The sequence below is a fragment of the Falco cherrug genome, chromosome 6 (genome assembly GCF_023634085.1).
Source record: "Falco cherrug isolate bFalChe1 chromosome 6, bFalChe1.pri, whole genome shotgun sequence".
NCBI lineage: Eukaryota > Metazoa > Chordata > Aves > Falconiformes > Falconidae > Falco > Falco cherrug.
The window spans coordinates 78,782,674-78,800,384 of record NC_073702.1 but is presented as its reverse complement, the minus strand read 5'-3'; the positions used below and the strand labels follow the sequence as shown (position 1 = coordinate 78,800,384).

General features: G+C 39.0%; 1 protein-coding gene across 3 annotated transcripts in view; it reads right to left on the bottom strand.

The window, feature by feature from the left end:
- ITSN2 (intersectin 2) overlaps positions 1 to 17,711 on the bottom strand; it is an 88,438-nt gene that overhangs the window by 57,529 nt on the left and 13,198 nt on the right. For all 3 annotated transcript variants that reach the window (XM_055714213.1, XM_055714214.1, XM_005441580.4), the window contains exon 2: positions 15,483 to 15,546. In XM_055714213.1, the coding sequence (XP_055570188.1) occupies positions 15,483 to 15,513 (31 nt within the window). In that variant the 5' untranslated portion in view covers positions 15,514 to 15,546. The remainder of the gene's footprint in view (positions 1 to 15,482; positions 15,547 to 17,711) is intronic.

Here is a 17,711-nt window from a genome sequence, read left to right as displayed (position 1 = left end):
CTCAGCTTTTTACAATCACTGACAGAAGGATTAAGATCACTGCAGTATCTTCATGTGGTCAGTGGTTGCGAAGTCCTAGAAATACAGCACAATTCCTTGACTGGAGTTACCACCACCACCACCACAGCCTCTCTAATAAGGAAGCTTCTTTAAACATGTACCAAAATGCACAATTTCATATTATATCTCACAAAGAAGATAGCAACCAATCTTGAAACTCTTCTAATATATTTCAGCAAAACATCTATTTGAATGAAATCTGGTAAATTAAGTTTCCTCTCCAAATATGAAATTCAAAGCTCCACATGGCATTGTCTCAAATGTTTTAAAATCTTGCAGTTCACAAATCACCAGATTCACACCTCTAACTATTACAACAATTAACATCTCATTCAAGAAGTGTTTCAAGATGCACATTCACCCTTCATTCTCATTTTTGCCTTCATTAACACTTCCCAAGAATCTCACTATTCTTTGCACACTGAATATTTTACACATTTTTGCTCTGAGCTGTGATGGCTTTTCTCTGACACACAGTGTCGTTGCCCTGATAGCAACCCAGAGCTCTCAAAGGCAGAGGGTGTGGGGTGCATGATGGCTCACAGTACCCCATCTCCAGCTTTGCTGACTCTTACCACCATGCACTTCACGCTGCTGATCCTAGCCAGGTAGATGTGTGTGTATCACCAGTGCAGCCGTAACAGAAGTCCTTTAGACGCACACTTTACTGCTAAAATGACACCATTAGCATAGTTTATTCATTCCCAGATTAAACATGCAAAAGCATTTCTCCAGCAACCATCTCCATGACAGGTTTCTTGCAAGTGTAAGTTTCATTAAAAAAAAAACAAACAAACCAACAACTATCTTGGACTATAACCCACATTGTTGTAGCCACAAGTGCTTCTAGCATTGTCCTAGCAAGTCAGCCTCAGCAGCTACTGTCACAGCAAAGTGGTAACCACAAACACACATTATCAAAAGTATACTGTGTGGATGTTTCAGAAAACTGAATATATATCCTGAAAAGACCAACCTGCTACTAATTTACTTTCAAAGGCAAGAAGAATTTCAGATTTTCCCTATCCCTGAGGTCAGAGACTTACGATTATTTTTTTTCTGGTGATTAATTTCACAAAGATATGCTCTCCACTGTTTTTTTTTATAGGCATGGAAGAAAACATAGTAAGTCTTAAAATCCAAAGCAGACCTCCTCTCACGTAATTTGTGTGTTTCGCTTAAAAGTAAATATATTACAATATACATACTTTGTAAATATAAATTCAAAACACCTTCAGTTCAGAAAATTTTAGCCACACCTCTCAACACCTACAACGTTCAATAATACTTTGACATTTAAGATGTCTAAAAGGAGATGTAAGAGCATCTTTTAATTTAGAAGACTGAATGAAAACATACTAATTTCCAGTCAGAAATGAGATGGGGGAGGGACAGGGGTAGCAAGGCAGGACTCAAAGTCCTTCCAAAGCTGCGATTCCTTACAAGCTTCTAGAAAGCAATATGTTGGGTTTTTTCCAACAGGAATTCAGATCTAGAGAACAGCACACCTTCAAGTCAGCACAGCTCTCCCAGTCTAACAGTAAGATTTTTGGTGCTTGCCTATAACTGAACAAAGTCCCAGAAAACTAAGTTTTAACCTAACATTGCTTAAGAGAGAGCGTTCCACCATTTTCAGCCTGAACTAGAACAGGCCATTGTTTTATGAATACAGGTTAATAACCACAGGACATTTGTTTAAAAGGAAAAAAACACAAACCAAAACCAACACCCAAAACTTACAGTAGGGATGCACCTGTGTGGGCATTCAAACGCTACCCAACACTTCTTACTTACAAGATTCACTGTTTTTTCCAACTCTCACCCCAACATGCAACAGAAAAACCAAAGAGCACAGCACAAGGGGGAAGGTTAAAGCATTGCGACTGCTTATTTTTAGCTTAACCGTGTGCTCATAACTCTTGCACGTTACCATTTGGTGATATGAAATCTATGTACAGAAAATGTCATTTAAATTATGATTCCTCAAAATACTAAGTAAAAATACCCCGTTGGTCTACCTGAAATTAACACTTTGAACAATGGAGATCACAAGGTCTTGGCAATTCCACAAAGCACGTCATGGAACCATTCTTCAGAGTAATTGCCATGTTTACTTATAGTACAACCAAGGCCATCACAACAAAGACTTGCCACAGACAAAATTAGTTTGAAACTCAGTCCTCCTGTGCAATCACCATCAAAACATGCTACAATCCTCACATATACTGCGGTTGCTCCCCAAAGCTACCACCAGTGGTAAAACTGGCCACTCAGCATCACTGCCGAGAAAAGATTACACTGCCTGGTTCACAAACAACCAAGTTTTGGGCACACTGAACTGTGACAACTTCCTTTTCTTGGAAAGACAAAGCTGCAGGAAGAGTCAAACAGAAGTATCTGCCATCCAAGACATATCATCTAAACTTACCCGGCTTAGCTCAACATTTTTTTGCACCACATGCCTTCAGTCCCAGGGCTGAGAAACATCTTGCCCATAAGCCAGATCCAGCTGAAGGGAACAATTAATTTCGCCCAGAGACATCACTGTTCTTCCTTCCTCACAGCCCCAGACCTGACTCATGGCAAGTCATACACTAATCACAAAACCAAACTGCAGGCATCTCCTCTTTGCAGACACCCCTCTGATCACAGGATGGGGCAAAACGTATGAATCTTCTTGATGGAGCAGTGATGAACCTTTGGCTCTTCAGATGTTCTGAACTGGCACCAGGTAGCAGTGAACTACAATACTTTACACTATCAGACAGATAATCTTCTGAAAATAAAGGACTTGCTTTGACAGGCTGCCAGCATCAGAAATGGAAACACATACTGTTCTTTCCTTAAAATGGTAAGTTGCCATTGAAAAAGAGGAGAGAAAAGAAAGCACAATCCTAGAAGAAAAATGCTCTGTAAGACCTCTGCCACTGGTTGGTACCACCCACAGGTAAAGGGTAGTTGTACTGAAAGCAACACTATTAGCGAAAAGGATAAAGGCAATTTTTCACTTCTGGAAAATCCTAAGATGTTTCTCACATTCTCCAAAGAGCTATGTGTGTTTTTCACTGATAGGTGTTTGTTTTTCTCTAATAAAACCTATGCTCTTATGACCTACAAAGTTAATTAATAGAGATAATAAACCTTAATTGAAAGAGCATTCCTTGTACAAGTCGCAAGGATGAGTGATTATATCACCACCACCTTTTTAACCATCCAAAAAACCTAGCACCAAGCTTCATAATGACTCTAAATAAATATTTATCCTCATGTTTAAAGATGGGGAAATTTCAACACAGACACGCAGCAGTATGCCTTGAGCTGCACAACAAGGGGTTTTCCTTAATGTAATCAGCAATTGCATTACTATATCCCATTAGGAGACTTGAGAGTTGTTTGGTATAAGACTAATAATTCCAGTCTTCCTCTGTCTGTGTTTGTAGGTAAGTTTACCACAGAATTATTTATTACAGATTGGATTTAATGCTCCCAACTGAGATGCTGAATCACACTTCTAATTCTTCCTCAGTGGTGAGTAAACACTCCAGGAGTCTGAAAATACATAGAACATTTTACCATGAGTCTAAATTTCCAGATTCCTTCTGGAATCTGCTTTTTTGTTATTGCTTTTTTCAATATTTACTTCCCTCCTTTCCTGTTGATTCTTTGTCTCAAACATAGGAGAAAATGCTGACTGATAATAAGCACTTAATTCTCATTTAGGTGTGCAAACATGTTATGCGCTACTACTGTGGTAGCTTTGGGTCCACCTCAAAGTACCACCTGCTCTTCCTTGAGGAATGCACCTCCTATTCCCAGCTCCCTGCCAGGTCATGGCAGGAGCCACATGCAACCTCCTTTCACAAGCCTCACAGAGGCTCTCAGCATATTAAGCAACACTGCAGCAAGTGCCAGAGGGAAGGGGTATGTCTACACTTAACAAGAACTTCAGCAGTTTAAGGTACACACAGTTAAAAGGAAACAGCTGTAGCTAAAGCATGTTGAAGAGAAGGGAAACATGTTCCTCCTTCAATTTTGTATTTTCATTAAAATGACAAGAATTGTGCCCATTGAAGCCAAGAGAATTTTTGAAGATTTTCAAGTGTCTCACGTGTTATCAAAAAATAACTGTTACCTGCAGACAGGCTGTTAGATAGCATCAGGCAAGTGCAGAGCTATACAGATTTGGCTGAGAAACACTTGCTTAATTGAGAAGCATGCTTACAGAAACGTGGACAAAGCAGCAGCAGCCACATTGTATTTTAGTGTACAATTCATATTTTCTACATTATGTACAGTATTTCTAGATATTTTGGTGTACTGGGAATCCTTAGGTTCAGCAGTTCACTAAAATCAAATACTGGGCTCCTTTAAACTAACCACCTGCTCCTACAAAACAGGAGCAGAACTCCGTATGATTTTGCCTGATGATGGTCACTGGCATCCTCCTCCTTTGATACACAAAAATCAATCTGTAAAGGAAGAACATTAAAATTTCTGTGCAATGTAATGATCTCAATGTAGAAACATAATCCTTGCTTTTAGAACAAGTATAATCCGTAAAACAATTTTGAGATACACAATAGCCTAGTCCATGCTAACAGTAAAGATCCACTTGGTTTTCTGGATTTTACAGTGCAACTTGACAATTCCAATATCCTTTATAATAACAGGACAGTATTTCTATACTTTATAAAAATCACAGAATCATTTAGCTCATTATGGCTATCCATTTTCAGAAACTGCTTTTTAATTAAATTACTGTCAAGCTCCACTGAAACAGAAAGCAACACACCAAGAAAAAAAAAAAAAAGGCAAAATACAGATATGTAGATGTAGCAAACTGCAGCAATTTTACTTGAAAATGTATAAACAAAACAAAAAAAAAAATCTTCTTTAAAGTTTTGTTAGAGCTCCACTAATGTACAAAATATATTTGGAAATAATATTGTGCTGTACTCTCAACAGCACAATAGCATGCTACCTTTTACACTAGTATTCTATAGAATTTGTTACAACTCATTCAGTAGGTTTTTTTGAAGTTTTCATGAAACAGGTTTTCTATTTCTCATCAAAAAGTGCAATTACTGTAACCTACAACATTTGGTAAACTCACACTTTATTCTTGAAAGCTAATTTAACTTTTCTTACAGGAAAAAGTCAGCACACAGTCTGGCTTAAGCCTTCCCCCTATCTAGATTAAACAGTAGCAATAAATATCAAAGTATTTTCTGCCAAATCTGGAAAAACAGTGCCACTGAAATTACCTGTAGTTGTTGAGTTACTAACACAGATGCAGCACATTAAACAAGCCCATTCTTCCATCCAGTGACATATCCACGCCTTTGCCCAGAATCATAGAATTGTTTAGGGTGGAAGAGACCTTTAAGATAGTCTTGTCCAACCATTAGCACTGCCAAGTCCACCACTAAACCCTGCCCCTAAGCAGCACAGCTACACATCTCTTAAATACCCCCTGGGATGGTGACTCAACCACCTCCCTGGGCAGCCTGTTCCAAGGCTTGACCACCCTTTCAGTGAAGGCATCTTTCCTAATCTCCAACCTAAACCTCCCCTGGCACAACGTGAAGCTGTTTCCTCTTGTCCTGTCACCTGTTATCCAGGTGAACAGACTGACCCCCCCTGCCTACAGTCTCCTGTCAGGCAGCTGTAGAGAGCGACCAGGTCCCCCCTGAGCCTCCTCTTCCCCAGGCTGACCCCCCCCAGGTCCCTCAGCCGCCCCTCACAAGGCTGGTGCCCCAGCCCCTGCCCCAGCCCCCTGCCCGGCTCTGGACACGCTCCAGCCCCTCCACGTCCCCCTGCAGTGAGGGGCCCAAAGCTGAACACAGGGGTCCAGGGGCGGCCTCACCGGTGCCCAGCGCAGGGGGACGGGCACTGCCCTGGCTGGTCCTGCAATTAATACTTTTGGATGGATTTTAGAGACTGGGGGGGGAGAGGAGAGAGAGAAGAAAAAAAGTCACACCTACAAGAGTCTTTCCAATGGAAGGTATGAAAAGTTCAAAGCAAGCAATATTATCAAGGCTTAAAATAAGCCTACTTTACCAAATTCCCCACCACCAGCTGCAAGACCTGCCTCCATTTGTTGTTACAGTAAGCATACTTCCAGCTGACAGCCTTCGTAGCCTTGCTTCCCCATGCAACAGAGAAGACTGAAAATATACTTACCCTTAGTTTAGGACAAGTTAGAATTTTTTTTGAGTGAACTCCTCTCAACTTGTATAGCATCAAAGTCTTCAATGAGGAAAAGAAAGTTCTGAGTCACCATGTTTGAGGAAAAAGGCCACCAGAGCTTAGACAAAACTTTCCTACTTCTGAAAACTGATTTTTTTTTTTTATACTGCTGCTGCTGACCAGTATTCACAAAAAACCCTACAACTTAACTAAAAATTTACAAAAGGATAATTTGTTTAATTATTGTCTAGCAAATCTTTGTGAAATGTAGCAAACCTAATACGATTCAGGCGAATTTCCACCTGTGGCAGCTAGCAAACCTTTCCACACTGGGAGAAATGCAGGCAATATAAATACCAAGTAAGAGGATGCAAAATGAACCTTGAAATTAGGTGGGGTATAGCAAATTACTCTTCTACAAAAACATACACTGACATAAAAGTCAGACCAGAACTCTGTTCATGGAGTATTGGATCCTTTATAGTAATTTTTGTACTTCTTGTCATTATCTGGCCATTAGATTAAACCCAACATTTTTGGGTTCTCAGACTTGAGGAGGAAGTCTTGGACCAGGAGGAAGGCTGATGGGCTATAATTTACAACGGAGAATTGGGATACAGACTTGAAAGAGGAAAAGAGAAGAACCATCAAATTTTTAATAAAGTTACACAGGAAGCGTGGCAGGGAAGCAAAACGAAGAGACATTTCACAAATGTTTGGTAGAATAAAATTAAATTAGGACACAATTTAGGAAACAAAAAACAGCAATGACCCAGCCAGTACAGACAGAATATTCACCTAGCTAAGCTCGTCTGGCACGGAGTGACAGGCTGAGGCAAGCACACAGTGGTACTTCCCCAGTGTAGCTTCTCAGCCCCCAGTGTAGCTCCTGGATCATTAACAGAAGGAAAATCCACTTATCTCTCAATTGCTTAAGGAACTTTTTGGCACCCACAGCTCCTTATGGCTTTCAATGTTTAGTTGACACCTTGCAAAGTGCTCCGTTTGTTTGGTATCTGCCAATGGTATTTTCATTTGATACTGGTTAATTCTTGTGTTATCAGAGATTAATTAACATTCCCTTGCCTACAAAACAGCAAATAACCTTGAGAAGGTGACATCCACTGTATCCACCATCCCCACCATTTCTTTTCCAAGGTGAAATGTCTTAGTCAATGCAATTAACTCCTCATATGGAAGCTGTTCTGTATGGTTGATCATTCCTGTCACCCTCCACTTTGTAATTTCTAGTCCTGACAGAGAGAAAACATGTAGGGAAAACTAGAAGACAACACCAAGCTAACAAGAACAAGAATAAGAGAGATTGCTTAAACAGTACTCCTTACAATGTTAAGATTACGCATTAGCAGAACCTGCGAACTATATCCAGTACGTATACAATACTACTTTACCAGCTCACTAGGGAGTCTGATTTTAAATATAATGAATTAAAATTGTCTAATTTATGTTCACAAGACCTTGTTATCAGTTTATGCCATAGTCCCTAATCCTGGCTCCACGGTGGCTCATAGGGCCACTTAGGGAATAGAATTAGGAACAAAGTTCTTCCCTGTGTATCAGTTTCTCAGCTGTCAGAAACCAGTAATTCTGCAGACTACTTGAGCCAAAAAAAGCACCAAAAACCAAGAAAACCCCAAAACCAACTAAAAAAACCAACCCGCAAAACTATCTAATAGCCATGGCATAGATGCATAGATCCTTCCCCCCCAAGTTCTGATTCCATGTACTTGGAACCTTTGGTTCCAAAGCATCTTGAGACAGTGAGTCCCAAAACTGAGTTCATTATGTGAAACCAACCAACCAACCAACCAGTTTTCTTCAGCCTGCCTTAAGCTCTGTGATTTCACTAGGTATTGCTTTACTTTTCAGTTACAAAAAATTAGTGAATATTCTTCCCCTTGTCAGCCTTTTCTATGCTATTATAACTTTACTGATTTCTATCAGATCCTCAACTCAGCTGTCTCTTCTCTAAACCAGAGCAGCTCTAATCATTCAGTCTCCCTTAACACAGGAGCTGCATTCTCTCTTTGGCCCTTTTTCATAGATATTCTTACTCCATGTCTAACTCTAGGTTTTTCCAGAGCCTGGAGTGTAACAGATCCTGGCAATAGCAAAGTGTCTAACTTTCAGAAAGGTGAGCCTGGTGGATGTCAAGTTATCTTCAAGTTAGGTTAAAAAGTATTGTCTGTGTATTTCTTAATCCAGTCTGAATATAGAGAAATATGAGGAGTAATTTTGCTGGCCTTCCAGCCCACATCATCTATATCAGATGCAGTTTATACATTAACACACACACACTTTTTTTCCCCCCCAAAGCTTGAATATTTCTTGTGAAATAGTGTTGTGAAAGCATTATTATTTGTCGCACAGAAAAATTTACCTGTAGCTCTTAACAACATACAAGCATACTCTCTTCCATACTGTTATACTAGTATCAACACACACTGTAACAAGTGCAGAGTTCTTCGATAACGGTGAAACCATGCCTTTCAGGCAATACACGTTTCCTAAACAAACAAAAACTGTACTGCAGAGATCACAAACAAAATTATGGTTATGAGAAATGCAAGGGAAAATGTTGGTACAAGCTTTAAAATACAGCAACTATTATAAAAAAAACCCCACTACTACTTTTGAACAAATTACTTCAATAAACAGGACTAAGATACCTCTTGATATTCAGCTAACCTTACCTGTTCTTGAGACTCGCACACAGAGAACTTCACATCCAACTAAACCACAAATGTTTTTAAGTTATTAAAATATCTTCTCTGAAGGCACCTGCTAAGAATGCCAGTCTTGTGAACAGTGATATTCTTTCAGGTTTCCAGGTTTCCATCCCTTCTAGCTATCTCCATTATGATTTAGGGTTACTGTTCCATTGTAGGAAAACCAACGGATGTCCTAAAGACCTGATGCAGTATATTGAAAAGCCTGAACATGCAAGATTCCTAATTAAAGTAACACAGCATTATAGAAATACATTTGACGGACCACAATGCCTAAAAACGTGTTTATTCTTGCACTGTAATTAGTGGGCTAAACCTGAACTCATTCTGCCAATACCAATTAATAACATCTATGGCCTGTTCGAAGTGGCCACGATGATCACAGGCGACATGGAATTCAGTAGATGTTAAGATGGTACCACTTCACACAATGCCTGTCAACCCTAAACTGCAACAACCACGCAAAGTGGTTTATCACAGTAGCGCACTTCCCAAGCTTCTGGAGTTAAACCTTCAAGGAAATGAAAATTTTAACAGTCAAAGCTCAGACAAATGATAGATAGATGTTTCCGAGTCCCTTCAGCTAAGCCTTCAGTCCTCTGGCTCCATTTTGGGAAAGTATTTATAGATCTTCTTGTATTATTTGTTTAGGTTTTTATATGCTTTGAAGAAAAACCATCAGAAGGTCTCACTGACATCCAGAATGAATAAAGCAGCTTGCATTATAGTTATTATTATTCCAGATAAAAACCATCCTGGGTTCCCCACTCTAGCGTAACCTTACCTTACAAAAGCTAAGACATTATACTAACAAAATAAAATCTCAGCAAGACAAAGCAGCTTAAAGTAAGTTAATGGATGAAGACCTAACACTAATCTTCACTAGGTTACTATCTAATTTTTCTTATTTATTTTTTATATTTTAGGAGCATAGGAACAGAAGGTACTTCCAAGGTCACCATGTCCAGACTGCTGCTACTCCAAGAAACCCTAATACATTAACTCCTTCCTAAAACGCAAGCTCTGCCTTAAGGCGATCAAGACTTTTTCCTTGACCATGGCCCAGAACACCACTGCTGATGGAACTGTTCCCATTTCCAGACCAACTGCACCAACATCTGATTCATCTCTATTTAACCTTGTGCTAACATTGCACTGCAAAGTTATTTTCCCTCCTTGATGTTTATCTTCCTAGTTAGAAAAAATAAAGAGCAAATTTATTTACTGCAAAGTAAATACAGTGAAATTAAAAAAAAAAAAACAACAGTAAGCTTTTATTTTGGTGGGTTAACAAAGCCAATCTCTTCCCTTTCTCAACACTTAATGCCTTTCTTCTGGGTAACAGTGAAGCTTAACTCTGCATCTATTACACTTCCTGGGTTTTTTCCTCTCCTAAGCAGATAACCCAAATTCTACATTATATCCCACAAGATCTCTCACCAGTGCCTTATGCACTGGTACTCCTTATTTCACCCACCACACTTTAGGATGTACTTCCTTTCCCTCAAATCATGCAATTATTACACAATCTTCTAATATATCCGGTTGTCTTCCTCCTTAGTCACAGCAACTGACGAGTTCCCAGCACAGAGCAAAAATTCTTCTAGACCATAATGGTGTGACTAAAAAGCTATTTGAAGACAGTCCAACAGAAACGTGATGGAATTTAACCAACGATATGCAGTTCACACTGTGTAATTCTGGCTGGAAAATGACTCCTAAGTTTGCATCATCAATCAATTTAACCAGCACACATCTGCTTTCTACTGATGATGCTGCCGTAAATAATAACAGCTAAAGCTGGTCTCAAGATAAAAATCCATAAAGAATAACACTATTACAAAGTCCAGCTCAAAATCTGCGTTTTCTCTCCCTTTTAGCCAGTTACTTCTCTAATGAAGTCCAAACATAAGATCTGTTACACTTTGTCTACAGAAGTCAGTTACCGAGGAAGGCATAAGGTGCAACCTTCCTTTCTTGAAACCTAGTTCCATTTATTCCATTCAACATTTGCCTCCATGTCTAATTATTTCTTCCTTCCAAGATTTTGTCTTACATCTTCCGTGTGAATCTTATTATCCTTATAATTCAATATGAATAAGAATTTGTATTCCACGGTCCTAGAGCACTATTTTGTACTTACTTAAAGGACTGAAGAAAACATGTAATACAGCACATAAAATTGGAAATCTCATTTTTTGCAAATGTGATAGTGCAAGAAGATAATACACCCGTCTAACGTGAGCACATGACTTCTTCTGTGTATCAACTGACACCACTGTCATCACTGAAAAGTAAAAGGAAGGATTAATTTATAAGTAAGGACACAGAAAATATTTGTCCTTGTCCTAGAATTTCTTTCCTTTTCCGTCTTTTAGATGGGAGAACAAGTTCTGATATTTTTTTTGCAAGGTCTAATTCAGCTTAGTATCTTTTATCTACACCTGTTGATATCCAAGCCTACAGTTTCCGTATCTAAGTGCACACACGGTTAAGAGTCAGGTTGCATTCCAGTAGTTTTTAATTCAACTGTGATGACCAGGGTTTCTCCTAATGAAAAAAAATAAATAATAATCAGACCATGGATCTTGGGACAGTCTTCTAGATGGAGCAGGACTTACCATCCACGAGTGTTTTACCCTTGACATCAGTGGAACCAGGACCTTGCTCAAACCATTTGTGTCTACTCTAGTCTCACACACACTGAAGTGCTGGGACACAAAACTCAATTCTGTTCACAACAGAATAACATTCAGTTTGATTTACAAAAGTTGAGAATCATGTGAAATGAGTTAAACTGAGGTGCAAAAAATAATGCTCTTATCAGAGGTATTTTCCTGCTGGACCACAAAAAAAAAAAATCTATCAAAAGGAAACAGGTGGTAGGAAGGAAGAGGAAGGACAAATAAAAACAAACAAAATAAAGCACAGCCCAAAAATTCCAATGATACTTAAGGAAACAATGTGAAAGATACTGATCAGCAAATACTGCCTTCCTTATTCGGCAGAACCATCAAGATTAAACCTCCCCAAACCAAGATCCAGCATCAGCATGGATATTAAACCCTGAAAAACTCTACCCTGCAGAAGAAGGGGAGTTGGGAAAATAGCCACATCTTGGAACTGCTCTTCAGCTGTAAAGAAGGCATCCCGTGGCAGTGAAGGGTACTTCTTCCTGCTCTGTGATATTTATCAGCAGTCACAGAGACAAATTAAGTGGAAGTACATTTTAATCTGTTAAAGCCTTTAACCTTCAAACTGGCCTTTGTAGTTAGTGTATTGACTCCTACCTTTGAAATACAGTTGTTGAAGGTATTTGTTATTTAGTGTAACTAACTGCCACTTTCAAAAGCTTCTGCAAGACTTAGGATGAATTCCTAAGAAAGCTTTGTCCAGATGGAGAGCTATATGCATGGAGAATAAACTACCAGAAACTGGGGGGGGGTTATCATTTTCACAGTCATAATGATCAATATTCAGACTGTCACAGGATAAAACTAAATCCTCAGTAGGGAATCCCTGATCTCATTTGCAGACTGGGGAGATGGATATGCCTAGAGTTCTTTTATAGAAGTGGACTCCACAGAGATAAATGTCTGTTATCCATCTGGTGCTGCATGTCTATTTTGTAATTGGCAGCCTTTCTACGTAAGAAGAAACATGTTACTCAGCCTTGCCTGTTCATAAAAAAATGTCATCACAACCTTTATATTTTGCACAGGAGATAAATTTGTAGTAACTGGCAGGTCTGCCCTGAGATCGACAAAAATCAACATGCGCTCTTTAAGTCCTTTTCCTCTTTGACTTTCCAGCCTGTTAGTAAGGTATCCACAAAGGTCACTGTGGATGGAAACGGAGAGTCAAAGGGAACTCCTTTCTGTTCACTGCATCCTTTCGTGACTTCAGAGAAGAAAGGTAAGTGGTCTAGCAAGACAACGTGCCCCTCAAGCACACAACGTCTACAACAAGCTGAAGTTTACTTGGCCACATAACTTAAAAAGAATATGCCAGTTCTTAGTACATGCAGTTTGGCCATTGGCCACATGCTGAGGCTGGAGAGTCTTGGGATCCTGCTCTGGTGGAAGTATGTTCTGAGGAACAGCTCAAGGTGCCCTCAGCGAAGTTCAGTCTCTCAACTGGGACTTCAAGCACACGACTCAGTTACCCTTCCTTCTTGAGGTCCTGCACAGACTTCCCTTTCTCCACTTAGTTTGGTAAATAAAGTGTTATAGCACCTTCTACTTGTATTTGTTTGAGACTATTTGAATATTGTGCTTTGTCATTTGAACCCTGCAGTTCTCAAACACTGTCACCCTGTGTCATATAATTATGCACTTGCAGACACATCCGCTCACTTTTCTGTAACATTGAATGCCAAAAATAACCTTGAAACAGGAACTACTTTATGCCTACCACTACTAATGAACTGAAAGCTAAGTATACTGTACCTTGATAAGAGTAAGAGGTTTTTTCCCCAGATGAAAAAACACCATTTTCCCCTAGCAGGATACAAAAGGAAAGGGTCAACGCTCTGCTAGCAGGAAGGTGTAGCTGGCAGCCAGTGCTCTGAGGCTGCAGCAACGCCTAATGGTCTAGTTGCCTCACACATAACCTCTTTCTTCATCTCATGCTTCAAGTCACTACCAAGGTCTAACAACATAATTACAGGTTTCCACTGAGCAACGAGTGGTAAATGCAGGTGATCTACTTTGAATGCGAACAACAGCGGCAGTAAGCAGCAGGGAAGAACAATTTCAACAGCAAGGGTTGCTCGGTATTTAGCCAGTGATCACATTAAAACTACTCTCTTGTCCCCACCTGACTTGCTCACAATTTAATAAATTCTGATAAGAAATTTATCTGCAAAACTACAGACAATCATCCAAATATTCTGTGAGGAGCAATAGTTTAACCATTTATTGCCTGCTATTTTTCTTACTTTATTCTACTATGTTTTTCAACACGGTAGAACTCTGCCAGGGGAAAGGCTGAATCTTGTGGCACTGTTCCTTTTGAGCAGCAGACAGTACTGCCCAAGGGATTTCAGATCAAAGAAAGGATCACTCTCCCAGATTAACACTTCTGAGATCAATTCATGTACGTGCTCAGTGCTGTCAATACACTTGCAAGCTGCCAACAGAATGAAGGAGTAAAAAGCCAAACCAAAAAAAGATACTAAATAGTTTATGTTTAAATCAACCATAGAGACGGTCAAGAACATAAACGTGTATTCTCCCCGAAGAGAGCTTCTCTGTTTATTTTAAAATGAGAAGCAAACAGCATGTGGCAATTAAAAAATACTTTTTCATTATGTCCAAAAAGGGGGGGGGTGTGGGGGGTGTGGAAATTCTGGTATTTAGATTTTTCCCTATTATATACAATATATTGACTCCTTTTACATCTCTTTTATTGTTAAATCTGTGAAACCAAGTCTGGAGCAAACTGCAGCTGACTGTATAAAAAAAGGTGTTGATCACATCGATTATTTTTCATGAAGTGTTTTATGCAGATGTGAAATATATGTAAAAAAGAGGACATTTAATCTGTAATCTGAATGTTCTTCTGAAAAAAAAAACTTCCCCTTACTCACCCAATTTATCAGCAGTGACAAGTTTCTAAATCAGTTAAAGACCTCCCAGTCCTGCAGTAACCTTCACAGATAAATGAGACAAAAAGTACTTCTTGCATCTATTTCCCTATTTTTGTTGGGAGAAATACTCCCTATCTGGACTAGCTGAAGTGGAAAGCATTATTCCTACACTTGTCTTTTCATTTTGGCCAGCTCTGTAAACAACAACGTGCAAGCATCAAATTTCTCAGCAGATATTTGCAAATTGTGTCTTCACCAATAAGCTTGCTCTAGAAATAAAGAGCTCCAACACACACATACACAGAGAAACAATTTTAAGTTTTCAAATCTCAGGATGTCTCTGAAAAAAAAAAAACACCAAGAAACAAATCCAAAAGTTTCTATAGTAGATGGGGCACAGAATAAAGAGGAAAATTTGAAACTTTTTTTTTTTTTAGAAAGACTGATTATTTTTGTCCATGTAGCATATTGCTTAACACATTCAAATATTTTGGTTTAAAATAAATAGCATCACATATTATAATTAAACACATTTTGTGCTGAATTACGTAACAGAAAAGGTATGCAAGTTTAATCAGCTATTACTTAGCATATTCCTCGCTTGAAGTCAGGCAGCATTCACACTACAAGTCACACATTCCTCAGCCCTTTAAATGATCTGAGGTTACTAGATGGTCCAGGCGGATCTGTACTCCAAATTATGCTGCAGTAATGCTTCTACCGAATTTCTCCCTGTCTTACAGTACAAGTTAGTCTACAGGAAGCAATCTGCAGCAAACTGACCAAAACGCTGCTGCAGGTATTATTTAACCAGCACTAAAAAAACAAACAAACAAAAAAAGGAAGATAAACGCTCCCACCCCTACCTAAACCAACCGACCCGAGCTACTCACCATTCACGGCTGTGGGAAACTGAGCCATCATGGTCCTGAATATGCCTTGCTAGCTCTTAGCCATCTGCAACATAAAAACATTGTGCCATTAATAATGCAACAAGGGCAAAACACAGCTCTGCGCTCCCGCTGAGTAGGGGGAACGTCTGTCCCCTTTAGCTCGCACTTCCGATAGCAAACAATGCCAGGCTTCAGGATGCTGCTGAACAAGCTGAATTTACGTTTTGCAGGGGGTGGGGGATTATTTTTTTTTTTTAGAGAGTATGCAGTGCAGTTCTGAACCTAGTGGCACATTCTTAAAGGAAAACAGTACCAACTGTTTAGCAACTGCTGCATAATGTACGAGAACAGTTGACAACATGTCAGAACATATGGTGTGGCAAACAGCCCTCTCCGGGCAGAAGGACAGGCTGGAGGTCCTAGCACACCTCCTCCAGCTCTCCCTGGCAAATAGTTAAGCATATCATAAAAATAGTTCCGTATACAACTCTCTTAACTGAATGCTTCTTCTGAGCAAAACTGGAAGAACAATTAGTAAAATTTATCTCTTTCACTACTCCACACACTTTTTACAAAGAAAACACTCTCACATCATGTATTAAAAAAAAAAAATTACTTTCCTAATCAAAATTTGTAGTCAGTTTCCCATAACCAACACAACAAACTTATTCCTCTGCTTGAGCTACTGCAGAGTCCAGAGCAGCATTTAAAGGAGTCTCAATATAATTTACTTTCATCATAGATATCAGAGTACAAAGACTTATTTTCTTTTTCTAGTATGTATTCTTTTAAGAGTACCTGTATTAATGCTATTTAGAATTGCAAAATATTCACCAATACTTACTTGAGGGATAAGCATAAACACCACTTTACAAACTTAGAACTAAGACAATGCAGCAAGCTTTTGCTTTGCATGAGATAGATAAATACTGAAATTTACACATCATTATCCTGCGCACTACATGCGGAAACTATTGTTCAGGACAACATTTTTATTTTATTAAAAAAAAAAAAACAACCACCCACATCTCAGACCCCTGTGGCACTCCCTCTTCAGATACTAAACCTTCTCCCCACCCACCATCCCCCCCCAAAAAACCCTTCACCTCTATATACAACCACAGATTTTCATATTAAGTACAGAAATAACACATCTCCCACAATCCCGCCCCCTGCAAGGAAACTCCTGCACATCTCATTAGAAAAATCACACAACTGGAAAGAACTCTGGTTTCATGTGTGGACAGGAGAGCATTTTTTGTATCTATTCCCCATTTCTGCAATACAAATAAAAATGTCTGCCATCACTTGCTAACAATCCACTCAATATATAAAGATATAAATAAGCAAACAAATATAATAATAATAATAATAATAATGTAATATATATTTTTATTGCTATTTATATATCCTATAAATAACATCTAAAATCATGCTACTGTAACAGGCCACAAATCACTCATTCTCACTGGATCATCTGTAATCCTTATAACCCCATGTGGACCCGGTCCCTCCCCAAAATACACGAAGAACAGTATTTTATCTTAAGTTATCTTGCTCTATGTTGCTTATATAACTGTCCAGTGAGTAATTTTTATTTTTTTTTAATTCTGACACATTACAGACAGTCATTAAGACACTTACACATACATTTCTGTGTGCACACACACATATACATATATACATAAAGTGGAAAGATGGGCGAGTCCAAATGATCTCTCAGGGTGACAGTAGGTATCAGCTGCAGAACGATGAAAAAGGAAGCGTGGATCTACTCCAAGACATGAATTCTAAAACAAACTGGAGTATTTTTAGGTTACTTACAGCATCCCCTTCCTAGGCCTTACCAGCAACCTACCAAGAGACACTTGAAATCTATATATAGCCCTCCTGAAAAATGCTTCCAATGTTGTTAAATGTTTCTACTGCACACTTCTCTTCAAAAGCTGTTCTGTCAAGGAGGGCTAGAAGAGAGCCATGGCACAGAAGCAGGATGCTGGAGAGTATCTCCAGAATCAACAGAGCAAAGCTCAATAGAGCTTTGCATTGACAGAGACATCCACCTGCACATGACTTGTTCTAGATTTACAGTCTTACCACATAAAGGCTACACATTTAATCTTTCCTACAACGTATATTATTGTCTTATTTTCAGATCACTTTTATATTTTTTTAAGTAAGTAATTACAACAGAATCACTTGATAAACAGAACCATTGAATACCCCAAG